At 40.7% G+C, this 26796-nt stretch overlaps 2 protein-coding genes across 2 annotated transcripts; one reads left to right on the top strand and one right to left on the bottom strand.

The window, feature by feature from the left end:
* The first annotated feature begins 552 nt into the window (after positions 1 to 552).
* Positions 553 to 11151, top strand: LOC129101349 (GTPase IMAP family member 8-like). Its single transcript, XM_054611133.1, has 3 exons — positions 553 to 610; positions 4623 to 4682; positions 6079 to 11151. Exons 1-3 carry the CDS (start codon positions 589 to 591, stop codon positions 8445 to 8447), a joined length of 2451 nt encoding a protein of 816 aa, XP_054467108.1. The 5' UTR covers positions 553 to 588; the 3' UTR covers positions 8448 to 11151.
* Positions 11152 to 15011: 3860 nt separating this feature from the next.
* On the bottom strand, positions 15012 to 20380 carry LOC129100647 (actin, cytoplasmic-like). The gene is made up of 9 exons (XM_054610086.1): positions 20273 to 20380; positions 18453 to 18577; positions 18241 to 18369; positions 17391 to 17501; positions 17178 to 17262; positions 16866 to 17027; positions 16531 to 16722; positions 16006 to 16187; positions 15012 to 15602 (listed from the first exon to the last, which is right to left on the bottom strand). The coding sequence occupies exons 2-9, from the start codon at positions 18573 to 18575 to the stop codon at positions 15459 to 15461; spliced, it is 1128 nt and encodes a 375-aa protein (XP_054466061.1). The 5' UTR covers positions 18576 to 18577; positions 20273 to 20380; the 3' UTR covers positions 15012 to 15458.
* Between the last annotated feature and the right edge of the window lie 6416 nt (positions 20381 to 26796).

Raw genomic sequence — 26796 nt, 5'->3', positions numbered from 1 at the left:
TTTGATCAAAACCACTAATGACAAGTTGTCCTTCAGTCCAAGCAATTGTCTTGAATTGCGTGTTTTCTGGGAATTACCACCATAGATAAAAAATAACAAAGTACAAAGAATGCATTTAGACGGTTTAAGTAATTCCATGCAGTTGCCATAGCAATGCTTTACTCCTTCAAAAGCATTTCCTTTGGAAAGATGAATATACCGCGATATATACTGTTACTATCCATGCTTCGAAATTATACTGTGAGATAACAATGTTAGGCCATACCGCCCAACTACTCCTGCTGCATTATTTTTTCTTACTGTAATATGATGCAAGATAAATATAGACTTTAGTTGAAGCCTAATACCCTTCAAAATCAAATGTGTGTCTCGGATTGTGCAACAGAAACTAGTGTTGGACCCTAAAGTTCAAATACCGAAAAGCTTCAGTCATCATGAACAGAGCGTGAACTGAGACGAGCATGAACATAGAAGTAGCAGGTTGTTAAGAGTGTCCCGGAGACTGTCTTTTTGTTTTTAACTATTTGGTTATTTTGTGTTTGAAGGCTCCAGCTGACTTTCTTCTGGAGTGTCAGGCACAGTGACAGCATGGCAGCCGCCTCGGCATCCGGTGAGTACAATCAGATTTACAGCAGACATGATGTGAATTAACTCAATTCATTTGTGCAAAGGTACTACTGTATATGTAAATTGTAAATAGCTGGAAAGTAGTTTTCCTGTGACTTGGCAAAATGTTCCCCATCATATCTCAGTTGTAAGATGAAATGTATCCACTAGATGGAGACACAACATCAGATATTCAGTGCGACTGGCTGGTTTCAGGCGCTGCTTTTCTGGGGCGCAAAGAAGGGAGTATAATAATAATATTATAATAATATTAATAATGTCTCATTTTTATGGGATAACTTTTAGTGTTGGACACAATATTGTCTTAGGGACAATTAGTACTTTTCTAGGGAGTCACTGCTCCATCTAATGGAAACTCAAACAATGCTCTCTACATTACAGATCAGTATCCACTGTACTGTCTAACAGTATCTATGTTTGTATCTAATATTATCAACAATATTTATCTGACAGTATTTACAGTTTCTATCAAACAATATCTACACTATCTAACAATACCTACAATATCTATTGAATAGTATAAAAAATATTTATCTAACAGTATCTACAGTTTCTATCAAACCATATCTTCACTATCTATCTAACAGTACCTACAATATCTATCTTACAGTACCTACAATATCTATCTTACAGTACCTACAATATCTATCTTACAGTACCTACAATAATAATGGTGCAACGGATCATAAAATTGACAGTTTGGAGCGTATCACAGAGGTATAAAATATCTATCTTACAATATTGGCTGTAATGTTTTTTCGTTAATCAGACTTGGGACTGATTAATCGAATTATAATATTGACGAAAATGTTATTTAAAAATAATTTGCAATATTGATAATGTAGTCATACCGTGGTTACATCTTTTCCATTTGCAGATTCTTGTTTCCCGGTAACGTTTCATAGAGCTGACGAGGGTAAAGGTCTCAGACTTTATGAATTGTAGTTAATACTTCTAAATGTTTCAGAGCTTTATCAGGCTACCAAATTAAACTTACCTGTTGTAGGGTAAAGCTATCTGCAGACGTTTTAATCTCTCAGTTCAACCTTAAGCTAAGAGTACCAGGTCTTTTTTTTATAATTATTAAGTTACTAGCTTTGCATTTGGACCTCCAAAGCTTTCAGCGCTGAGCAGCAAATAGCCTGGAACTCTGTTTAACCTTGGCTAACATTAGCTTAGCATCCAAATGGAGACTATTAAACTGTCAGTGGGATCTTTTGGGTCCCTTCAGATAGCTTTGGGTTTAACATAGTAAGATGTGCTGTAGCTTAAGTGGACAATCACTTATGAATGTAATTACAAACTACCACTTTGTCATTCTTTATGAAATAGAACTCACCTTATGAAGGAGTCTGTTACCGTAACACACAGACCAAACAACCCTTGAAACCGATTCAGAATGACAACAGGACCGCTCTGTGTTTCACCAGACTGTGTGTACTTGGTGAATACAGTGTTAGGATTCAATAGAAAAACAGATTCAGCACTATCTGCAGTATATATCTTACATTATCTATAATATCTGTCTTACATTATCTAAAATGTCCATCAAACAGTATCTACAATGATATCTATAATATCTGTCCAAACATGTCTACGTAGCGTTAACTACAGTATCTAAAATGTTTATCTAACAGTATGTACATTTGTCTATCTAACAATATCAACACTATCTATCTAAAAGTTTCTGCAATTTTCATGTAACAGTATTTACAGAATCTATATAACATTATCTAAAATATCTATCTAATAGTACCTACAATATCTATCTTACCGTATTACAATATTTATCCACGGTTATCTTCAATGGAATAAAAATATCTATCTTACAATATCGGCTGTATTTATTCATCTTTGTGTTAATCAGACTTGGGACTCATTAATCTAATTATAATATCGAAGAAAATATATATTTTTAAATAATTTGCAATATTAATAATGTAGCATTTAACTTACCTTAAAATGAATGTCATACCGTGGTTTAATACTCTAGGACCATGTTTTCTTTCCATTTGCAGTTCATCTTGATTCTTGTTTCTTGGTAAATTGTCATGTAACTGATGAGGATAAAGCTTTCAGACTTCCTGAACTCTTATCAGCAGATTTTATAAAGTGTAGCTAATACTTCTAAATGTTTGAGAGCTTTCCAGGCTGCCAAATTATACTTACCTTTTCTCTTTGTACGTCCATTAGAAGCTCATGTGGTCCAGTATTTAGAACTATCCCACACAGGGCAACTAGCTGCAGAAGTTTAATCTCTTAATTACACCTTAAGCTAAGAATACCACATACATATGTAATAATGATTGAGTTAATAGCTTTGAATTTGGACCTACAGAGCAGCACTGAGCCGCCGATAGTCTGGAAGTCTATTTAGCTTTAACCTTAGCTAACATTAGCTTAGCAGCCAAATAGAGTTAAAAAGAAAAACAGCTGTCAGTGCCTGGGTGAAGCTTTTGCAAATTTGCGCTTATTGTTTTTTGAGTATATTTTACGATCTCTGGTAAGAAAATAATTTCACGCAAATTAAAACTTACCTTATGCAGAAGTAGCCCGTCTCAGCATCACACAGAGCAGACGACCCTGGACGCCCTTCAGGACCTCAAAGGCACCCCCCTCTTGTACTTCTGAAATGCAGTGTAAGGATTCATAAGAAAAACAGAATGGACAGAAAGTAGGCCCTTGATTTATCTAAACCTTACCTTTAACACTGACAGAAACCATCTCTGAGTCTGCCTATCTTTAACAGTGTAGTAATATGAGGCTGGTACTCTCACAGCCCATATGGAGAAAAATGATAACAGCCACCAATAACTCTTTCAATGTGCAGACATTTGAGGATTATATTAAAGGAATAGTTGGATATGTTCTGGTTGTTAGATGAGTAGATTTATACCATTCTCATATAAGTATAATGTGTATGAAGCATTAGTAGATTATCCCTCTGAACCCCAAGCAGTTTTGGTGCGTTTTTGCTCTCTGTGGTCTTGTTTTTCACTGCAACATAGACGTCCTGCACATCTATAGAAACAGAACAATCATGGCATAAATCATAAAAAAAAAGTAATAAAACGAAAGTTGAATTTCTTTGATAATTGATTTAACAAAATTGGAAAACAATGGAATCAATACATCCAGCATTTTTCTAAGTGCCCATAAGTGTTACCAAAAAATAAATATATATTTTTTAAAGGATCTGGTTAAAGCAAAGGTTTATTTGTGGCAAGATTTTAATGTAGAATAAAATGCTTTTATGAAATATCACAGTTTTAAGCTTTGTTTTAGTTTATTTTTCTGATGGAAGCATCCGTCACAGAGGATGTGTTCAAAGACCGTTTGAAAGATGAAAATCTGACAATAATTATGTTTTTATTATTGTTTTACTGTCTCGACCATAGACTAAATAAGATGTGGATGTAGTCAATGTGATGTCACCAATTAGTTTGTGTAATGACGTTTTGAAGCCTCGAGTCCGTCATTACGCAGTCACCATCTTGGATTACAGCCATCGCCATGTTGTCTTTTTCGCAACCAGTGAACAGGAAGTGACCATATTTGGACTGAGGAGGAGTGACGTAGAGACGCCGTATACGTCTCTGGTGTCGACCTGTCAATCAGTGTGTAGCCCCGCCCTAAAGCATCCCCTGCTTTATGGTCTGTTTGACTCTAAATGGAGCATCATTTACTAAATGAACATCATGCTGTATTGAAGAAGACTTGAAACTAGAGATTGAGACCATAAACTCATGTTTACAATGTTTACTGAGGGAATAAATCAAGAGAGAAGTAGAGTCATTTTCTCATAGACTTCTATACAACCAGAGGAGTCGCCCCCTGCTGGACAGCAGAGAGAATGCAAGTTTTAAGATATTTCCACAAATCTAACTCGGCAGAACCGGAGGTTGCCGCCTGGTCTCAACGCTATAAAGGAAACTGATAAGTGAAGTCAATTGACAATTGTATTTCTGAAATGTTACTTGTCTATTTTCTTGCAGAGGAATTCAAGGGACGACCTCTGAGCCACAGCAGCAGCTTACCGCTTCTTCCACCTTCCAGTGAGTTCAACTGATCTGACTCTGTTTAAATGTTTGTGAGGTATTCTTCAGTTTATCTGGAGCTGTTGTCAGAGCAGCACATATCATCATCTAAATAGGAATCCTATCATTATGGGCACCAATTAAAATATATTTTCCAAATTTAAAACCACTTATAGAATAGACTATGCGATGAAATGTGATGATAAAAAGAATAACTGATCCACATTTTGTTTCGGATAGTTTAAAAGTATTATAAATTAACTTATGTGACTAGAATATAGAGTTAGTATAATGTTGATTTAATGACACGCTGAAGTGAAATGTGTAAAGAGGACCAAGGACTGAGCCTTGGACAGTGTTCCCACACATCCTGGAAAACCTGGAAAATAGTTAACCATTTTTCCAGTCATTGAGGACAAATGGAATATGAAAGAAACCGTAAAATGTTCAGGAAAATCTTATAATGGAAAACTATTTCAATGTTCTCCAATTATCCTTTAGCAAAGAATGAACTACTAGTCTCTCTATTAAAGCTCCCCAGAATGTATAACTTTGCCATTTGAAAGGAAGTTATGTTCAGGATCATGTTAACACTCACATGGTAGTTTATAGACTTGAGTATTGGTCTATTAATAGACTGCTGTCAGTTATGTTGTGGAAACGCAGTGAACAAACCCTTTGTCAAGTCACATGGTGGCACATGCAGGTTGGATGACTTTACATAACGTCGCTTTCTTCCCAACTTGTTTTAAACGGTTGAATAATGTAAAATTGGTTAGCATTTTTGGTTCTGTTGCTTAAGTTGACACGCTTGCAAGCTTGTATTGCCTACATCTGCAGGTGTGTTTACATTGTCCTATGATCAATTTGGTCTAAGTATATATAAGATTTTTTTTATAGATATTATGTTCGCGACAGACAAAGACTACATTCATTTTAAGTCAGACTTCTATACAGAGTAACATATTGTCTGACATACCAGCTAGATCGTCAGTGAAAAAGTCCTGGGAAAGTCTGGGGAAATTATCTCTAGAAGGAGTAGAAACCCTCTATGGGAACATCTGAGAGTTTCAGATGACGAGGTATCGTTGCCAACATCAGGATTTGTTGATTAGTATATTGTCTAGAGTGTATCAACAGTACCAAAACAGAACCCGACCCTGGATCACCATGCATTAAGGTATCATTTCAGACCCTGAAAAAAGCTGCTACGCAACTTGGAGATATGTCTGTAATTTAAATGGTAGAGACCTCTCTTTGACAACACAGCTCAAAGGTCAGTCCAAGTTCTAGAAGCTGACAGCTTTTCTACAGGTCCACCACTTGGAGTTATGTTTCCTCATAATCCTGTTTAGATAGGTCTGGTGTCAGATCAAGTTCAGTGCTGGTTTCTAACAAATTTTTCTCTTCTCAGTGTCTGAGCTGAGGGTTGTTCTGCTGGGGAACAGCTGGTCTGAGAGGAGTTCAGTGGGGAACTTCATACTGGGAGAGGCTGAGTTCAACACTGAGGAAGAACCAGATCACTGTCTGAGAGTCAGAGGACGGATGAAAGAGAAAGAAATAGTTCTGATCAACACTCCAGATCTGCTGCTCCCCAACATCTCTGAAGACAAACTAAGAGAACATGTAGAAAACTGTGAGAGACTCTCTGATCCTGGACCTCATGTGTTCCTGCTGGTTCTACAGCCTGAAGACTTCACTGAGGAACTCAAAGAGAAGCTCTGCAGAGTCCTGAAACTCTTCAGTGATCAATCATTTGATCATTCATTGGTACTGATATCAACATCCAGAGAGGAGAGTTCAGCTTTCATGGAGAAAGACCAGCCCATAAAAGACATGATCAGAATGAGTCCATACAGATATCTGTGGCAGAAGAACCTTGAACGTCCAGAACTTTTAACACGTTTGTGTCAAACTGTAAAAGAGAACTATGGACATCTGAGGTGTGATGTATTTGAGGATGAGGGTTTGATCATGACACCAAAGTCTGACCAAATGAAACCATCTTTAAACCTGGTTCTGTGTGGGAGGACAGGATCAGGGAAGACCTCAGCAGCCAAGGCCATTTTAGGTCAGACAGAGCTTCATTCAGTCTCCAACTCATCAGAGTGTGTTAAACATCAGGGAGAGGTGTGTGGACGTTGGGTTTCTCTGGTGGAGCTGCCTGCCTTGTATGGAAAACCTCAGGAGGCAGTGATGGAGGAATCTCTCAGGTGTATCTCCCTCTGTGATCCTGAGGGCGTCCATGTCTTCATCCTGGTCCTACCTGTGGGTCCCCTCACTGATGAAGACAAGAAAGAGTTACAGACCATCCAGAACACATTCAGCTCTGCAGTCAATGACTTCACCTTCATTCTGTTCACTGTGGAGTCAGATCCTAAAGCTCCAGCTGTTGTTAAGTATCTTAAAAAAGATAACGGCATCCAGGAGCTCTGTCAGAGCTGTGGAGGAAGATATGTTGTTCTCAACATCAAGGACCAGCAGCAGATCCCAGAGCTGTTGGATTCTGTGGATAAGGTGATGGTTGAAGGATCCAGATGCTTCACAATGAAGATGTTCATCAAGGCTCAGATGGAGAAAGTTTCAAGACTTGAAGCTGATCTGCAGGATGTGAAACAGAAGACAGAGGTGGGAGATGAGCTTAGGATTGTGTTGATTGGGAAGACTGGCAGCGGGAAGAGTTCAACAGCAAACACCATTTTGGGCGAAAAGCTTTTCAAACCCCGAATCCTCCCGAAGCCAACGATGAAGTCTTGTCAGAAAGCAACAGGAGACATTGATGGACGACCTGTCGTTGTGGTCAACACGCCCGGCTTGTTTGACTCGAATCTGTCTGATGAAGAAACTCAACAAGAGTTTAAAAAAAGCATCAGCATGTTGTCTCCTGGACCTCATGTGATCTTACTGGTGCTGCAGATCGGCCACTTTTCACAAGAGGAAAAAGACTCTGTGGAGCTGATCAAGAAATATTTTGGTAAGAAGTCTGAAGGATTCATCATCATTATATTCACCAGAGGAGATGAACTGGAAGACCAGTCATTTGAGAGTTATATCAAAGACTGTGATGACTTTGTCAAAGAACTCATGAAGGACTGTGGAGGGAGATACCAGGTCTTCAATAACAAAGATGACACAAACCGCACACAAGTCAGAGAGCTGATGAACAACATCGATACCATGGTGAAGGAAAATGGCGGCTGCTACAACACTGAGATGTTAGACAACACAGAGGGATACACACAAATACAAGTGGAGAGGATTTTGAAAGAGAAAGAAGAGATGAAGAGAAGAGATGAGGACCTCCGGAGAAAACATGAGGAAGATTTAAAATCACTGAAAAGCAAATTCAAAGAAGAAGAAAGAAAGCTGAAGGCAAAACATCTAGAGGACGTCAACAAGGAGCGTGAGGTGAGGAAGAAAGAACGGGAGGAAGAGGAGAGGAAACGGAAAAAACAAGAGGAAACCCAGCGACAGGAATGGAGAAGAAAACTGGAAGCTACTGAGAAAATAGTTCAGTCAGAAAGAGAGCAAAAGGAAAATGCTGTAAAGAAACAGGAGCAGCTCAGAAAAGAGATGAAGAGAGAACGAGAGGCCTGGGATAAAGAAAGAAAGGACACCTGGGAACGAATACGTCAGGAGGACAAACGGAGCCTGGAGGAGGAGAAAAAGAGCTTCATGAAGCTCCAAGAAGAGTACCATCAAAAGAGAAGAAAATGGACTTATGGTTTAGTTTTTCTGCTGTTGGTTCTATTGTTTCTGTTATGTTTGATCTTTCTGAGGTAGACAGACACACTACAGACAGCACAGCGACCAAACAACACACATGAATAGATTAACAACTTGCTAGGCTGATAGAAGAAGCAGGTTTACATTTATGGACTTTACAGATGGATGTCTTCATGTTTTTAGTTTGCACTCATGGCTGGAAGTGATTCAGTTAAATACAACGACTCATAGAGACAAGACATTGACCTACTCACCAGCCATGTGACTCAAAACACATATAAGCAATAAATAATAGAATGTAGAAATGGGAACTATCGACCATATAACAAATCAAATGTTATGGCTCCCAAATTCTCTGAATGTTGGGTAGTGTTTCTTAAACCCAAGTTCACCAAATGACAGTAATATTAATTTGGACGTCTGTTTTCTAAAAATAATTGTTCTGGTTTGAAAAAAAAACCCTTAGAATCGTCACGGACACTAGAGGAGACATTGGAAATTCACTCATTTGCTGCAGTGAGAGTTAGATGAGATGAGATGTTATTTTTATCTCTTGGCCTGTTTAGCCTAGCTTAGTCGAACGACTTGAAGCAGAAAAAGTTAGAAAACTCTTTCTCAACCTACAAAGCTGTCGTTTTAGCTAGTTGGCTACATGCATGAATGAATGGATGCTTTATTGTCCCTATGGGGAAATTTGACTTTGACTCTATAAAGCTAGACCCGTCAACACATACAGGCACACATCAATCATACCCCAGTACCTGTAGTTTGACCTTCAAGGTCGGGGGTTCACAAACATCTAGACTCCAGATTCTCGAGCAAATGTAATATGCACCTCAGAGTCTTCTTTACAGGAAAATTAATAATCAAGATACTAGCTGGTGCATTTGTATACACAGACTAACATGTCCAATAGAAATCGCACAGACTGAAAAAAACCCAAAGTAATCCAGATATAGATGCCAGCTATAAGCATTTCTCCAGAGACTGTTGCATCTATTTGGAACCTTATATATGTTAAAACACAGCGAGGTCTGTAGTGTAGAGAGTGGTGCAGGGATGATGTTTCTTTGTAGTCCAACAATAACTGGTTCCCTTTATACATATCAACTGGGATTCTTCCTTTACATTTTGGACTATTGCAGAAAATAATCTCTGTGGCAAACAGACATTTATGATCCTTTCAAGTGATGTTCCTCAAGATAGTCTTCACAAGTGAACACCAGTTTTATGAAATTTGAAGTGTAAAGTAAAAATAGTTAGTTTAGTCGTCTTATTTAGAAACCTTTTTAAGACTTTTTAAAGCTTCTAAATTGACCAGAGGGCTATTTACTGACCTATTATGTATCATAGAACTAAATGTTCAAATGTCTTCAGCTGGTGATAACCACAGATCATCTGACCAAAACCCATTCACATTGACTTCCAGTCCAGGGAACCGACAATTAGTTCACCATTTGTATTTATTATTATTGAGCAAAACTCTTATTAATAAGCATCTTCTGCTCGTCAGTAAATTGTTTAAATCTGCAAACTAAGTGCTTTTTATTTTCTATTCTACACAAATGCACAAATTGGACCGTTATTGTTTTGTTGACTCTACATGGATGGAGCTACAATTTGTGCCAGGGTAGCTAACACATCACTGAAATACCTCTGTATTGAACACAATGTAATTGAACTTGGTTGCTGCGCAAATAAGCAAATTACCTTAAATTTCAGAGAATTCCTTTAAGTGAAAATGGATAAACCATTGTATATTGTTATTATTAATGAAGTCTTTCTTATTGTAATTCATCTTTGATTGTATATATATATATATATATATATATAACATTTACAAATTCCTAGATAATTGGGAGTTATTAGGAGAAGCATCTTCCTCTGGGCTACATGTAACAAACATGCACAGTGATTGTTTTTGGATGTTTGTTTCTTTGATATTTTTATACTTACACTAGATTGAGTAGAGTATGACTTTTTTTAATTTTTTGTTTCTTCCGTTTACGCCTCCCTACATGAAGTGGGATGCTGTAGCGGCATTTGCTTTCAGATAGCTATAATTCCAGCTGGTCTGTAAATTCAGACTGCTCTTTGGTTCACTGTGTTATTTGTACATCAGCGTAAGTGTGTAATTTGTGTTGACTGTCTGAGTTCAGACTATTACTTAGTTCATAGTGCACCTGGGTTGTACCAAACAAAATATACTGTATGTATATGAGGAATACTATAAGATTACAACAAAAATGAATATGTGAACATGTGACATTTAAGGCGAGCTCCACTAGTGGCCATCCTAACATCCCCTCTATTTATTGTAGCCGTCTTGCTGGAAAATGATGATTGAGACAAAATAATGTGGTCATACATTAACTTGAATATTTCATCTTTCTGTCATAGAGGCGATTGTTTATTTTCCACTTGTGTAGTTGGGACACGTTGTACTATGTACTGTATACATATCATAGCCATAGTTAGTTCCTTTTATGTATCATTACAACTGAGTCACATATCTAAGCTGCTGATTCTGCTACAAATACATATTCACCAGCATTATTCACATTAGTTATTAAGAATCAGAAAAAAAATACTCTGCTGATGGATGATTGTTTTTATTCTCGCTCCCAAAGACGCAGCTGGAGATAACATATGTACTTAGTTTCCATGATGTTTGTACTTTCATACACAAAAATTACTTATTTTTTATTGTTGTGTAAAAATGTTAGTATAGACAAATATAACTGATAATAAAACTATTAATATTGGCAGACTTTGTGAAATGTTTAATTTCCAATGAAGGTCTAAAGTTGCAACTTGGTCAAATCAATAGCCCTGATCCTTGTCAACAAAATTAACTTTCATGTTGGATTGTAACTGTTGCATGTTGTCATAGTGATCCAAGCAGCACTTGAACATCACTTTTGGTTGTCTGCCAGAGCTGCGAGGCGAGGTGGTGGCACTGGCCTGCTAATTTCCCCAAAATGGAAATACTCTCTTGTCTCTGTTCCACAGTTCTCCCCTTCCTCTTTTGAATTTCATGCTGTTACTGTCACTTATCCAGTCAAGCTCACCATTGCTGTTGTGTACCGCCCACCAGGCCCTCTTGGTGAGTTCCTGGAGGAGCTTGACACACTAGTCTCGCACTTCCATGACGATGGCTCCGCACTCATCATGCTCGGCGACTTCAACATCCAGACTGATAAGTTAGAACCACTGCTTTCCTTCCTCTCCTCCTTTGACCTCTATCGCTCTCCCTCTCCTCCTACCCACAAGGCCGGCAACCAGCTGGATCTTATCTTCACTAGACACTGTTCTACTGCTAACCTCTCTGTCACTCCCCTCCAGCTCTCGGACCACTACTTCATGTCCTACTCCCTCTCCCTCTCCTCTCCCCCCTTACTTCCTCCACCTACCCACATGGTTTCTACCCGTAGTCACCTCCGCTCCCTCTCCCCCGCTGATCTTTCCTCTTCCGTTACCTCTGCCCTCCCTGACCCTGAATCCTTCTCTCTCCTATCCCCCGATGCTGCTACTGATCTTCTCCTCTCCACCCTTTCCTCCTCTCTGGACAACCTCTGTCCCTTCACCTCCAGGCCTGCACGGCCAACTCCTCCTGCCCCATGGCTGTGGGACTCAGTGCGTACTGATAGACGGAGCCTAAGAGCGGCTGAGCGTAAATGGAGAACAGGCAAACTCCCGGAGGACCTTCTTAACTTCCAATCTCTCCTTTCCACTTTTTCCTCCTCTCTAGCTACTGCTAAAGCGGCTTTTTCCGCTCTAAAATCCTAACCTCTGCTTCCAATCCTAAAAAACTCTTTGAAACTTTCTCTTCACTCCTCCAACCCCCACCCCCTCCTCCTACTTCCTCCCTTCTCCCTGATGATTTCGCCAACTTCTTTGACAAGAAGGTAAACGATATCAGATCCTCCTTCTCTCAGCCCCCCCTCCCTGTCCACCCTCTCCCTCTCTACCCTCTCCAGCTCTTCCCCCTCAGCTCCCCCTTCCCTCTCCACACCCCATCTTACCCTATTTTGCTCCCCTCTCCCCTAACGAGGTCCTCGACCTTGTTACATCTAACCGCCCCACCACGTGCTCCCTTGACCCGATCCCCTCCCCTCTTCTTCAGTCTATTGCCACTGAACTCCTTCCTTTCCTCACCCACCTCATCAACACATCTCTCGTCTCGGGATGCTTTCCCTCGGCTTTCAAGACTGCCAGAGTCACCCCCTTCTGAAGAAACCATCACTTGACCCCTCTGATGTCAAGAACTTCAGACCGGTTTCTCTTCTACCCTTTCTATCCAAAACACTTGAACGCGCTGTCTCTAAACAACTGTCTTCCTACCTCCACCAGAACAACCTCTTGGACCGGGTTCAAGGTGGGTCACTCGTCAGAGACGGCCCTCCTTGCGGTGACAGAGTCGCTTCATGCGGCGAGAGCAAACTCTCTCTCCTCTGTCCTGATTCTCCTGGACCTGTCAGCGGCGTTTGACACGGTGAACCACCAGATCCTCCTTTCCACCCTCGAGGGGATGGGCGTCTCAGGCTCTGCACTCTCCCTGTTTCCATCCTACCTGACAGGCCGATCCTACCAGGTGACATGGAGGGGGGCCGTGTCGGAACCACGCATGCTGACTACGGGGGTTCCACAAGGTTCAGTTCTGGGCCCCCTTCTCTTCTCGCTCTACACAACATCTCTGGGTTCTGTTATTCGCTCGCATGACTTCTCTTACCATTGTTATGCCGATGACACCCAGCTGGTCCTGTCATTTCCTCCCGGTGACACCCAAGTGGAGGCACGCATTGCTGCGTGCTTGGCTGACATCTCGAAGTGGATGGCAACACACCACCTGAAGCTGAACCTGGACAAAACCGAGCTACTGTTCCTCCCGGGGAAGGGTTGCCCGCACCGAGACCTGTCCATCACCATTGATGAGGCCGTGGTGACGCCAACTCGGACTGTGAGGAATCTGGGTGTGACCCTGGACGACCAACTGTCGTTCTCAGCAAACATTGCATCGGTCACACGCTCCTGCAGATTCCTCCTCTACAACATCAGGAGGATTCGCCCCTTCCTCACTGAGGAGACGGTGCAGGTGCTCTACAGGCTCTGGTCATCTCCTGCCTGGACTACTGCAACTCACTACTTGCTGGAGCCCCGGCGTCGGCCATCAGACCTCTGGAGCTCGTCCAGAAAGCTGCAGCACGTCTGGTGTTCAATCGCCCCAAGTTCTCCCACACAACTTCCCTTCTCCGTTCTCTACACTGGCTCCCTGTAGGAGCATCCAGTTTAAGACTCTGGTGCTAGCCTACAGGGCAGTGAAAGGAACAGCTCCTTCCTATCTCCAGGCCTTGGTCAAGCCCTACACCCCCGCCCGACCACTTCGCTCTGCGGCCTCGGGGCGATTGGTTGCCCCGTCGCTCAGAGGTCCCTGCGGCCGATCCACCCGGTCACAGCTTCTTTCTGTCCTGACCCCTCAGTGGTGGAATGAACTCCCCACTGACCTCAGGACAGCAGAGTCGCTGCCCATCTTTAAACTCACCTCTTCAAGAAGTACTACCCTGAGCCTTCCTCGTAGCACTTATTGCACTCGTATTAGTTGCTGCACTTACTGTATTCGTATCAGTTCGCTGCACTTATTGAATTCGTATTCGTTTACTGCACTTATCCTATTCGTAGTAGTTTGTAGCACTTATTATATTCGTATTAGTCTGTTGCAATTATTGTTTTCGTAGTAATTTGCCTCTGCACTATACTTTTGCTCTGGTTTATGCTTTGAGATGCTTGTTTAAGAAAGGAGATGCACTTATGACTTCTGGTGACTAGTAGTTCTCTTGAATACCTATGTTGAATACACTTCCTGTAAGTCGCTTTGGATAAAAGCGTCTGCTAAATGACTAATGTAATGTCATTCATCCTAATGGGAAAAAAGTTGACAAATAGTAAACAGACAAATATAAGATTCTAGTGCTGTACCAAATAGCTGAAAACTTCAAAGCTTCATAAATAACCTTGACATTCAAATTCTAAATCAAAATTTGAATGCTGCACAGCTTTTTGTGTTGCATGTCTATACATTGTTTAAATCCCAGGTATTTCTGCATAGTTGCAGGTTAAGATTAGGGTGGCTACACCATTAGTAATATTATACCGTTTGTAGAATTAGATTAGTCATCTTATCATGTAAAATCTGTCCATACTGTAGCTGCATCTCCAGTCTTGTTCAAGTTAAGCATAAAGACCGACAGGTAAGAGTTCATTTTGTTTTACATTTTTTAATGACACACAAAAAGACGACACATTTGTGGTTTTGTCCTAATTATGAAATTGAATGGTTAGACATTTGTGATCCAGCTCCGAGTATAAAATAAGTAAAAGATGATTTGTAAAAAAATGCACTATCCACACAAACTTGTATATTGTAAAGTATACTGATATTTTGAATCACTTAAGGAGTGATTTAGTGTGATTGAAACTGAAGGTGTTAATGTGAAGCCCATGATTATGTGCTTTAATGTAGAAATATTTAAATAATAAAATCTATAGTGATAAGGAAAAGAAAATCAGGAACTGAATGAAGCAACATTTACAAATTTCTGAAATGCAGCAAATGATATTAGAGAAGCTGTCAACATCAAGTGATTGTTGTTTATTGATCAGTGAACATGATACAGCTCAACTCTACAGTCGATAAACAGAACGAGTTAGTGGAACAGCAGAATATTCATGTGCAATTTATTGCATTCAATCTTTAGAGGTAGAAAATGATGTTCTGTGATAATACTGTTCGTTTTCCTTTCACCATCAGTAGTTAAATCACCAGAAGGAGTGAAAGCTGTGAGCAGAGTCAGAGGAACACATTGCAAAAATGGTTTGAAGAAGGTTCAGCAACTACAGACATTAAAATGTGAACAGTCGCTCAATTCATCTTCTGTGTGGCATCTCGTATCTTTTAGTCCGTTCACAGAGGACAAACCGGAGACCGTTCCAGCTGAATGAAACTATTGTGAAGCAGGTAAACTTCCCCGCTGGGGTAGAGGAGACGGACGGTGTGGCTAGGGTAGCTTTCTAGAAGCACTTGCGATGGACGATGCCGGGGCCGGACTCGTCGTACTCCTGCTTGCTGATCCACATCTGCTGGAAGGTGGAGAGGGAGGCCAGGATGGAGCCGCCGATCCAGACGGAGTACTTCCTCTCTGGGGGAGCGATGATCTGGAGGTGAGGAGAGAAAGAAAAAATAAAATCAACACTTTATCAACATGCACAACCTGTTAACACACTACAGACTCATAACCGGCTTAGAGCGAGTACGTTGTTGGGACACAACTTTTATCATTTAAAAAAAAAAAAAAAAGAAAAAAAAAAAAATCTCTGGGGAGAGTTTTGATAAGTGAAACATTAAACTTAACTGAGATGTCTGTTCTAGAGTCTCTAGGAAACTTATTAGTTTGTCTACATGGGCAGTAGAACCTTTAAGAGACCTGAGCTGAAGAACATCTTTAAGTTAGACCTGCAGGCAGACTGAACCACTTTTCAGGACAGTGCCAGTAAATTAAATCTTTATGATGAGCAAACTTAAGTCATCCTTCATTTATCTACATAACAGTGACTGTACCTTGATTTTCATGGTGGGTGGGGCCAGGGCGGTGATCTCCTTCTGCATGCGGTCAGCGATGCCGGGGAACATGGTGGTGCCACCGGACAGCACAGTGTTGGCGTACAGGTCCTTACGGATGTCCACGTCGCACTTCATGATGCTGTTGTAGGTCGTCTCGTGAATGCCACATGACTCCATTCCTGAAGACACAGAAGGAGGCAGAGTTCATTTAGTGTTCGTATTCCAATCGCCACTGAGACAACGCCTTAAGAGCTTTAATAAAGCGATCGGTCAAAATAGGCTGAGATGACATTTTGTGATTCAAAGCAGAATTAAAGAGATTTGGCTGGTGTTTGATGGGATCTTGATGCTTAACAGAATTTGCTTCAATAAAAAAGAAAAGGAAATAAAAAGCTAGATCATCTCCCTGGATTGCCATAGAACTCAAAGAAGCAATATGAGAGATGAGGCAAGATCAGACTGCTCTGATATGATGCGTTAACTTCTCCAGGGATACAGTCCATTTTAAGAGTCGGTACCCACCGATGAAGGAAGGCTGGAACAGCGTCTCTGGGCAGCGGAACCTCTCGTTGCCGATGGTGATGACCTGTCCGTCAGGAAGCTCGTAGCTCTTCTCCAGAGAGGAAGAGGTATGTGCGGTCTGCATCTCCTGTTCGAAGTCCAGAGCCACATAGCACAGCTTCTCCTTAATGTCTCGCACGATCTCACGCTCAGCTGGATTACAAGAGGAATTATTTGAGTTACAAAATGGACAAAAACAATATGCAAATATTGTCACACTTTGTTTACAAGTTAGTTAGAAGCTCCAAGTTAGAGGTTGAGCCTATACTGTTTGTTTTAGGAGGTGAAACTCGTACCAGTGGTGGTGAAGCTGTAGCCTCGCTCAGTGAGGATCTTCATCAGATAGTCAGTCAGATCTCTGCCAGCCAGATCCAGACGGAGGATGGCGTGAGGAAGAGCGTAACCCTCGTAGATTGGCACAGTGTGGCTGACACCATCACCAGAGTCCATCACAATACCTGCAAGACAGAAAACACCCAGTTACACAAAGGTCAAAAACACTGAATGTTGAGATGCTGCTTAAGTTAAGTTACTTGTGAAAGTCTGTCAAACCAATTTTTGATCATTTAAGTTAGAGGAGGTTCTAGTTATAGGTCCTAAGTTTTCACCTGTGGTACGACCGGAGGCGTACAGCGACAGGACGGCCTGGATGGCCACATACATGGCAGGACTGTTGAAGGTCTCGAACATGATCTGTTCCAAAGAGAAAAGACGACAGGCGTCACTCACAGACCAAACAAAGCGCTGTAGATCGTTCCACATACAGGTCTCAGAATATGATCGGGGCCTCAACTGATTTTGAGCAAAGCGTGAACACACACCTGTGTCATCTTCTCCCTGTTGGCCTTGGGGTTGAGGGGAGCCTCGGTCAGCAGGACTGGATGCTCCTCCGGTGCAACACGGAGCTCGTTGTAGAAGGTGTGATGCCAGATCTGCAGGGCGGGACGGAAGGTTAGATTGACAGCTCATCATCAAATGTTCAGGCGAAAATATAAATACATGCAAGACGAGTCAGGTGGCCACATTTTACTTTATTTTCAGCAGTGGAAAGTACAATTCAGAGTAACTTTCACAGCTTTAGTTTCTAATTTAAAAAAAAAATGACACATTGTTAAAGATTAAGCTCCCCAGCAGCGTCACCTTTACAGATCAAGGCACCAATAATAACTGAATAGTAATGATCGTTTACTTTTGGTAGTTCTGTGAAAGTGTCGCAGGACTTTTTGTAAAGAATAAAAAAGTATTTCTACACAAGAATATTAGTTTTGTTCAACAATACTCCCCCCCCCCAAATCAAGTTTTTGCATTTAACAGGGCCTAAACCGATGTCGAGCTACATGCGGAACACAGATGAACATTAAATTCATAACTTTATGCATGTCGTCGACTAAGATTATTCAGTCATTCTGGTGATATTTATATGCTTTGACTTGTAATAAATCTGGGAGGTAAAGTGAAATGTAGCCAAGGTGCAGTTGTGAAATCCCAAACTAAAGTAATGCTACATTATGTATAAAATGAAATACTGTCATGCTAATGTTTTTCTTCTGGATTAAACAGCAGCACGGACTGCGTCTAAGCTACATTAATACAACAGTCTGGACCTCCAACCCTTCACTCCGGATCCAGATGTATAAACCCAGGTGAGAACCATGATGTGGATGTCTTTACCTTCTCCATGTCGTCCCAGTTGGTGACGATGCCGTGCTCGATGGGGTATTTCAGGGTCAGGATGCCTCTCTTGCTCTGGGCTTCGTCTCCCACGTAGCTGTCCTTCTGTCCCATTCCCACCATCACACCCTGCACACAAACACACCTTCAGTGTCACGTGTTTCAAAGCATTTACCTGGTGCTGAGATGTTATCGTCTTCATCAAATGGTACCTGATGTCTGGGGCGACCCACGATGGAGGGGAAGACGGCACGGGGGGCGTCGTCACCGGCGAAACCGGCCTTGCACATGCCGGAGCCATTGTCAACAACCAGGGCAGCAACGTCGTCATCCATTTCTGAAAAGGAACCATTTACATAACGGTCATTTTCCTCCAACGACACTAAATGGCGTTCTCCTTATACAGTTTTCAGTATTATTTGTGGTCCAAGTAAAACAATTTTTTATTACCGCAACACTATTCATTACTGTTCAATAATTCTGCTAAAAATATAAGATTTCAGTGCCCTTATGATGTTAAAGTTTTCACTTTGCATGTTCCCGTTTTGTGGTTTCTCTCCATGTTAATTTCCCTCGGAGACAAAACTGAAACTAGTCTTAACTTTCTGGATATCTTGTTAATGTGTTTCTTCTCCTGCAGCCCTCACTGAAGTGGCCACTGTTTTTCCAGGTGTGGCGCTTAAAGTCACCCAACCCTATAAACTTGTGACCCATTCACAACACCTAAACAAGTCAAAGGATCACAAACTCTAGATCTACGACCGCCGTCATCTGACTCCACCCAAAAGCACAAACTCATTTGACTGGATGTGTAGAAGCCAATCAGAGTTCCACATAGTCTACAGAGGGGCCACGCCTTCGTTTGCAGCAAAAATGGCCGACCGTCAGATGAGGAGGAATGTTAAAGTGCATAATGTGTGTTAAAAGTAAACACGACAGGTTTGACTGCATGTCAAAATGTAGCTTTTTAAAAAATTTTTTTTTATAAACAGCCTTCACTCACAAAACATGGACCCATAATGGACCATTGGAATGCACAGGAGGGGAAAGTATCTTTTTTACTATTACTTATGATTCATGAGTGCATTTAGAGTAGAAATCACATTATTTTTATGCATTTTGATCCTTAATTTGACAGGGTTCAGAATGATCATAAACTAATCTCGTTCTGCTGCAACATCATTGTATGTCTTTATATTGTAACTGAACCCTTCTTAAGTCACCGCATGAGTCGTCAAGTTTAACCAGTTTGTGATAATTCAGGCGGTCTTATTCTAATGAGTCTGAAGCAGGAAGTGTTTGCTGCAGAAAGGAGCAGCCCTCCCCTCAGGGCATTCATACTCACTGAAACAGTCACAACTCCACCTAACAGGCCCTCCAGTGCTTTGTTCAGAAAGATAATTTGATGTTTCCTCCTTTTAAACTAAAAACATTTAAACCAAAATGTGACTTCACAAAGTTGTTCTTTGAGGTCATTTCCTGGTTTCTTGTGTTATTTATAATTATATTTATTAGACCAGCTGCTGTCTCCTGTTAACATTACAGATCTACTTAAATCCCAAATGTCTCCACTGTTTGTGACCTGAACACATACGTTTGTATTGTAAAGCAGTATAGCTGGTGGGAAACGCTGACTGCATCCTCATCTTTGCTGAGATCTCATCCAGCTTAGAGTTAACCCTTTAAGAACTACGCCTCACTAGAGGAATACTAGCAGTATATGATCCTGAAACACTGTAGCTTCTGTCAGAAAGTTCAATTAGTCTTTCAAAATAGGAATTCAATTAGACAACTAACTTTGAAAATAAATAAAAAGATGAAAACTATAATCTGTTGTTTTAAACTCCAACAGGAATCCATTCTTGTTTAAAATAGTAAACGTGCTGTCATCACCTGTCTGTCACACCTGAGGTGAGTCAGTGTTGATCAGTGGGATCAATAAACCTTTGTCCTTAAATAAAAGTGGACTGTAGCACTCTGGAGATCTTTCTGATACAAACATCAAGCGTGAGAAGCAGCAGCTGGTTCTTACCTGTGCAGGTGAGTCTCGGTTGTGGAGTCTTGGTGGTGTTTCTAGCTCTGCCCCAGCTGTGACCGGACAATGCGTCTCTACCTGCCGCAGCGCACCTGTTTTATCTGCGCCGGCGGGACTCGCGTTGTCCATAAAAGGTAAGGTCTCTCAGCTGGCGCTCTCATTGGTCCAGGTGAGCAGGATTCCTCAGGTTGTCTCAGGACGTGTCCTGATTGGATGGAGGAGGCATCCGTCAGGGGAGGGGAAGGGGTGCGGTGGGAGCAAGGGTTTTGAAGAAAAAAACACTGAAAAAATAAAAATAAAAAAAGCCCTCAGGGTTTCCACTGAGATGGTGGAGGGCTGTGATTGGCCCGTTGGACCGGAAAGGTGAGTAGATGTTCGAAATGTATGAGTGGAGGTGAAGACAAGGCTACTCACAAACCAACGACATCACCCAAACCGAACCAATACACACATATGTTCTGCTGCTAGAAGAGGAAACTGAGGTTTTAGTTTTTGCATAAAGTTCTTTGCATTGAGTAGATTAAGATCAAAAATGATTGGTTCACTCATTTTTTATTTAATAAATCTCAGAGTACCTGAGAACTACTGTATTGTTCAGGTACTCTGTTCTCTACCTGTTCAGGTACTCTGTTCTCTACCTGTTCAGGTACTCTGTTCAGGTACTCTGTTCTCTACCTGTTCAGGTACTCTGTTCTCTACCTGTTCAGGTACTCTGTTCACTACCTGTTCAGTTCTCTACCTGTACTCTGTTTCTGTTCTACCTGTTCAGGTACTCTGTTCTCTACCTGTTCAGGTACTCTGTTCTCTACCTGTTCAGGTACTCTGTTCTCTCTGTTCTACCTGTTCAGGTACTCTGTTCTCTACCTGTTCAGGTACTCTGTTCTCTACCTGTTCAGGTACTCTGTTCTCTACCTGCTCTTGTACCTGAGCAGGTGTTTCTAAAAGGTAAACAGATTAACTGTCTCCCTCAGGTTGCTAAAATGTCTTCCAAAATAAAGAGAATGAGGAGAGTACGACGTCACTGCAGAACGACTGCAGGTCTCTGCAGGTAACAGGTAGAGGCCAGGTGAACCTCCTGATGGCCCCTGAGCGTCTTTCTGAGGCCCCTTGGTCTCTGAGCGGTGTGTTTCCCCCAGACCAGGTATAAACATGATACGTTACAGTAGTGGAGGAAGTATTCAGTCTAGCAATACTGCAACATGAATACTCCATTACAAGTTAAAGTCCTGCTATGAAAGTAAGCTACAAGTATCATCAGAAAAAATCAAATCTATCAAATAAATAATCGAAACATCTGTAATCAGATCCAGTCGTCAACATGAAACAGTCTCTTACTTTAACTTTTGAATAAATAGAATAATCTTTAGACTTTATTTTGTGTCAGTCCGAAGGTGGAACAAGTACTCAGATCTTACTCTTTAGTAAAAGTACAACACCACAGGGCAGAAATACTCATTGTCATTGATTTAAAACTTTATTGAAGTACAAGCGCAAAAGTGTTAAAGTACCAAAATAAAAGGACTCATAATGTAGAATAATATAAGTACTATTACTGAATTATAGTAATTGATGCATTAACGTGTTCATCACTTTCACGTTGTAAAGGTGGAGCTTATTTTAATAACTTCATATACTGCAGGTTCCCCTCGCGATCAATAAAGTTTAATTGATATACAGTTATGATGTCAGAATGTATTTTTTTGTATCATTAATTTGAATCTGCAAAGTAACTAAAGTTATCAGATAAAGTAGTGACGCAAAAAGTACAATATTATCCTCCGAGGTGTAGTGGAGAAAGTAGCAGAAATACTCAAGTAAAGTACAAATACCTTTAAGGTTGTCTTTAAGTTCTTGAGTTAATGTGGTCGTCTTATTCTGAAATCAACCTTTGTGCATTCACTATATGTCTGATATTAATTATCAAAAGCTAGTATGAAGAGTTTTTTTATTTAGTATTTTTCAGCATTTCAGACTTCAAATGTTATTTATATGTATTAAATATCAAATCTTCAGCATTTTATTTGCAACTGTATTTACTTCATCATGTTTGAGTGTCAGAGCTCTAAATGTAAAGTTATAAGCTCTCAGAAATTCCCACGATTACACGAAATAAGTTCATTTTTTCCCATAAAAGTTGCACCGCGCATTGCTTTGGTGTTGATTACAGTCATAAAGGAGTCTAAAATAGCAATTCATTGCTCACCATAAACAGTGAGGAAGAGGTTTCACTCACAGCATCAGAGTTTATTTTTATCTTCTGTTGAAACAAAAGATTAAAAAGTGAATGTGTTCTGTGTTTTGGCTCCAAGCTGCAAGTAAATCCTGAAAATCTGGGTTTACTAGTCGAGTTTGCCTCATTACAATATCTGTTCTCCTTTTCTTGGCTGAAACATTCCTGATGTCTTTGAAATCGTTTCACACATTTATCTGACTTCTAGCTTGTTTGGGATTTTGTGAGTTTCCACCAGAAGTTTTGAATTAAAGTTGTTTAAGTTAGAAAAATGTTTCAATGTTCCAGATCGGGACATTGTTGTATGTTATTTCCTGTCATTTCTCTTTTTTTTCCTATTTAAATATAATGAGTTTTTGCAGTTAAATTGGGTTTCAGCTTTGGATTCTTTTATCCACTTAAATAATGTTTGGTTTTGGATTTCTTACAGGGAGTCGGCTGTAATCTGAGAACAGACCGGTTTCTCATTCTCTGTCAGATCAAAGCCGTAAACAGTCATTCCTTTTAGCAGAAAGCTGAGTGTTGTCGAGTCGCTGTGGAATGCAGAGCAGCTGGTTGATGTCGTCTGATTACTGGGAGCCTCTTCTTTAAGCTGGGACACAGTTCAGACCTTCATCCTCCTCTTCTTCATCCTCTCAACCATGTTGTTGTGAATATTCAGAGGCCTTCGGATAAGAAAATACAAAATAGTGCCTCTGAGATGTTATGTGGTAAAAAGTACAATAATTACCTCTGAGATATAGAGAAGTAAAAGTACTATATTCACCTCTGAGAGTGTACAATATTACCTCTGATATGTAGTGGAGGAGAAGTAGAAACTACTTATGTAAAGTACAAGTACTTTGGATTTGTCGGCTGAAGGAGTAAACACAATGGTGATTGAGGCATATGACCCTCAGATGAAAGTATTACAATATTTATATATTTACAGGATTATGAATTGGATTTATGTGGGGACATCATTAGAAAAATACAGTTTATCTCCATTTTACAAACAAATAATTGAACTACGCACACAATTCGAAAATAATAATTTAAAAAATTCATAGTGGACTCTTCATAGTGGACCCTTCAGAGTGGACCCTTCATAGTGGACTCTTCATAGTGGACTCTTCATAGTGGACCTTCATAGTGGACTCTTCATAGTGGACCCTTAGTGGACTCTTCATAGTGGACCCTTCATAGTGGACCCTTCAGAGTGGACTCTTCATAGTGGACTCTTCATAGTGGACTCTTCATAGTGGACCCTTCATAGTGGACTCTTCAGAGTGGACTCTTCAGAGTGGACTCTTCAGAGTGGACCCTTCATAGTGGACCCTTCATAGTGGACTCTTCAGAGTGGACTCTTCATAGTGGACTCTTCATAGTGGACCCTTCATAGTGGACTCTTCATAGTGGACTCTTCATAGTGGACCCTTCATAGTGGACTCTTCATAGTGGACTCTTCAGAGTGGACCCTTCATAGTGGACTCTTCATAGTGGACTCTTCAGAGTGGACTCTTCATAGTGGACTCTTCATAGTGGACTCTTCATAGTGGACTCTTCATAGTGGACTCTTCATAGTGGACCTTCATAGTGGACTCTTCATAGTGGACTCTTCATAGTGGACTGGACTCTTCATAGTGGACTCTTCATAGTGGACTCTTCATAGTGGACTCTTCATAGTGGACTCTTAGTGGACTCTTCATAGTGGACTCTTCATAGTGGACTCTTCAGTGGAGTGGACTCTTCATAGTGGACCCTTCAGAGTGGACTCTTCATAGTGGACCCTTCATAGTGGACTCTTCAGAGTGGACTCTTCAGAGTGGACCCTTCATAGTGGACTCTTCATAGTGGACCCTTCATAGTGGACTCTTCAGAGTGGACTCTTCAGAGTGGACTCTTCAGAGTGGACCCTTCATAGTGGACAGTGAACTCTGAGGCAGCCGGCAGCTTAAAGTGACCTCCAATGACCTGCAGCTGTTTTAAATCAGCTCTGCTCTTTTGTTGAAAGACATTTTCTGATCCAGTCACTCTTCTTCCCTCGTTCTTCTTCCTTTTTATTTTCTCACTGTGGCCTCAGACCTTTTTCTGTTTGCTGGTCACTTGTTTGACCTCCATCAAGCTGCCTTCTACTAGTTTATTCTTCTTCTTCCACCGTCTTCTCTCCTGTTCTTTTCCTCTAACTCTTCTTTTAATTTCCTCTTCTCCTGTGCTTTTCTTATTTCTTTCATTACTTATCCCATTAACCTAATGATGCTGATCTATTGTTTTCTTCGGTGAATTCAAATGGCATCATTTTACAGCTTCACTATGCATCTATGCTCTTATGCTTTATATTGTGACCCAGTCGACTGCTGAGATGCTGCTTGCATAGCTTTACAATGCATAGGTGTTCTCGGTTTTGTGTCCACACCCTGAACCTGCAGAGACTTGTTCAGCCCCCCCCATGCTCCTCTTTCACTGAATTATGTCATGTTAAGCAATTAGGATCCTTTTTAGGACTTTTGACTTCTTACGCAGGGTTTCAGCATGTCACGAGTCTATTTTTCATATTTCTGGGGGGGCGGGGTCAAGGCCAGGTGTGGCCACGCCCCCTGCATATCAGTCCAAAGCTTTTCGTATTTTGTCCTTGTAAGGACCCAACTGCAGCTGAAAATCCATCAATTGACACACCTGCTGCTGCTTAGAAGGGGGTGGGGGGGGGACGACTGAACTTTTCTGAACTTTTTTACAAAATTCCCCTGAAGTATGCATGTACCACAGGCTTTTAGTAAAATGTTAAATACAATATAAAATGATAAACAATTAAAATACTCACAATGAATGTTTAAACTTTTGCTGCTAATTCAAACAAGACTTAGAGTTTAACATGTAAATGCATATTGACTTTGTGCTGTTCCTTAAATGGATTCAACTGCAGCTGAAATTCCACCACATGACACCTGCTGCAGAGCCGTTCATCAGGTTTACACACAGAGTTATCTCCACAACATTTACCTGAAAGTTAAAGAGACTCTGCAGTTCTAGTTTTACTCACAGAATAAACAATAAACTGATGAAAGAGTCACACTCTCAAGTAGTAGGTGCTTGTATTAGTATTTCTATTTCTACCTCTACTCTGGTACATTTCAGAGGTATATGTTGAACTTTTTTAATCCACAATACATTTATCTGACAGCTGAAGTTACTCATCTTGAGCTGCTGCAAAATAAGAATGCTTCCGTCATATTAAAACAATAACATCTTGTCTTCATTGATGAAAACCAATTCCTCATTAATACCTTGACTTCATCATCATTTTTTAAATTTGAACTCGTACTGGAGTATTTTTTTCAGCGTGATTTTGCTACTTTAGTTTCTTCTTCCACTGATGAAGATATACAAAGCCTAAAATATGATTCGAATGATTTCACTAAAATTGGATTGTACATTATTTGAAATACCTTTAAAGTAAACTACAGGAGTTTAACTTTATTAACGTCCTGCGGCTGAATCCTAAAGTGCAGGATTTGACTGAAGTCACGGCACCGGATTGCCTCGGAGTGCTGGTTTGGGGCCCTGACCTGTGATCAGTGCCCCGGAGTCAGGCTGAGCCCACTTTGTCCACATTCTCCGGCTGGTTCAGGCCTGTTCCAGGAGCCGCAGGAGTGTCGGCCTGCAAACCACACACTGACTCTGATCAACATGCAACAACACACCAAAGACCAAACGGTGAACACGGGAGCCACTTCCTGGGAATCTTCCGTCTGTTAAACCCAAACCGTGCAGAGACTTGAAACCTGCAGCGGGGAGATAGTACAACAGTCTGCCTTCATGTTTGACAGTTTCAGCTTTGTTTTGTGGTAATGCAGAGGATGAAATGCAGGTTTCAAGTCACTACATCTGATTTACATGGTAATGAGCTGAAAGTAATGGCTGCATAGAAGGAAGAACAAGTCATTCAGAAATGTAAAGCCTGTGTTTGTTAAATGGGCGGCGCTAAGTTTCACCCTTCTAATAAGTCAGAGCTTTGTTTTCAGCTCAGTTACAAAAAACTTCACCATAATGAGTTAACAAAACTTTCTTTCAGATAAAAATAAATTACGGGCTGCAACTTCAGATCTTTTTCCTGATCAGTTAATCTGCAGATTCTCATTGATTGGTTTGTGAAATGTTTAAAAATATGTTACGAAAATCACTATTTCCTTAAGAAGAAGGTGACGTCTTAAATGTCTTGTTTATGCAGAAAATCTAAAGAGATTCTGTTTATTGCAAAGAAAGACAAAGACATCTGGGGAAGGATTGACTTTAATTTATGATTTATTATCAA

Source organism: Anoplopoma fimbria, chromosome 13, assembly GCF_027596085.1.
Source record: "Anoplopoma fimbria isolate UVic2021 breed Golden Eagle Sablefish chromosome 13, Afim_UVic_2022, whole genome shotgun sequence".
Classification (NCBI taxonomy): Eukaryota; Metazoa; Chordata; class Actinopteri; order Perciformes; family Anoplopomatidae; genus Anoplopoma; species Anoplopoma fimbria.
Note: the sequence above shows the minus strand (reverse complement) of the source record. Positions and strands in the feature narration are given on the sequence as shown.

Excerpts from the sequence above, each read along its gene's own strand:
- LOC129101349 (XM_054611133.1), top strand. The coding sequence starts at position 589 with ATGGCAGCCGCCTCGGCATCCG. Across the intron at positions 611-4,622 it reads GGCAGCCGCCTCGGCATCCG|AGGAATTCAAGGGACGACCT; the intron begins GTGAGTACAATC and ends ATTTTCTTGCAG. Across the intron at positions 4,683-6,078 it reads ACCGCTTCTTCCACCTTCCA|TGTCTGAGCTGAGGGTTGTT; the intron begins GTGAGTTCAACT and ends TTCTCTTCTCAG.
- LOC129100647 (XM_054610086.1), bottom strand. The coding sequence starts at position 18,575 with ATGGATGACGACGTTGCTGCCCTGGTTGTTGACAATGGCTCCGGCATG. Across the intron at positions 18,370-18,452 it reads TGGGTCGCCCCAGACATCAG|GGTGTGATGGTGGGAATGGG; the intron begins GTACCATTTGAT and ends GTTTGTGTGCAG. Across the intron at positions 15,603-16,005 it reads CACCCACCATGAAAATCAAG|ATCATCGCTCCCCCAGAGAG; the intron begins GTACAGTCACTG and ends CCTCACCTCCAG.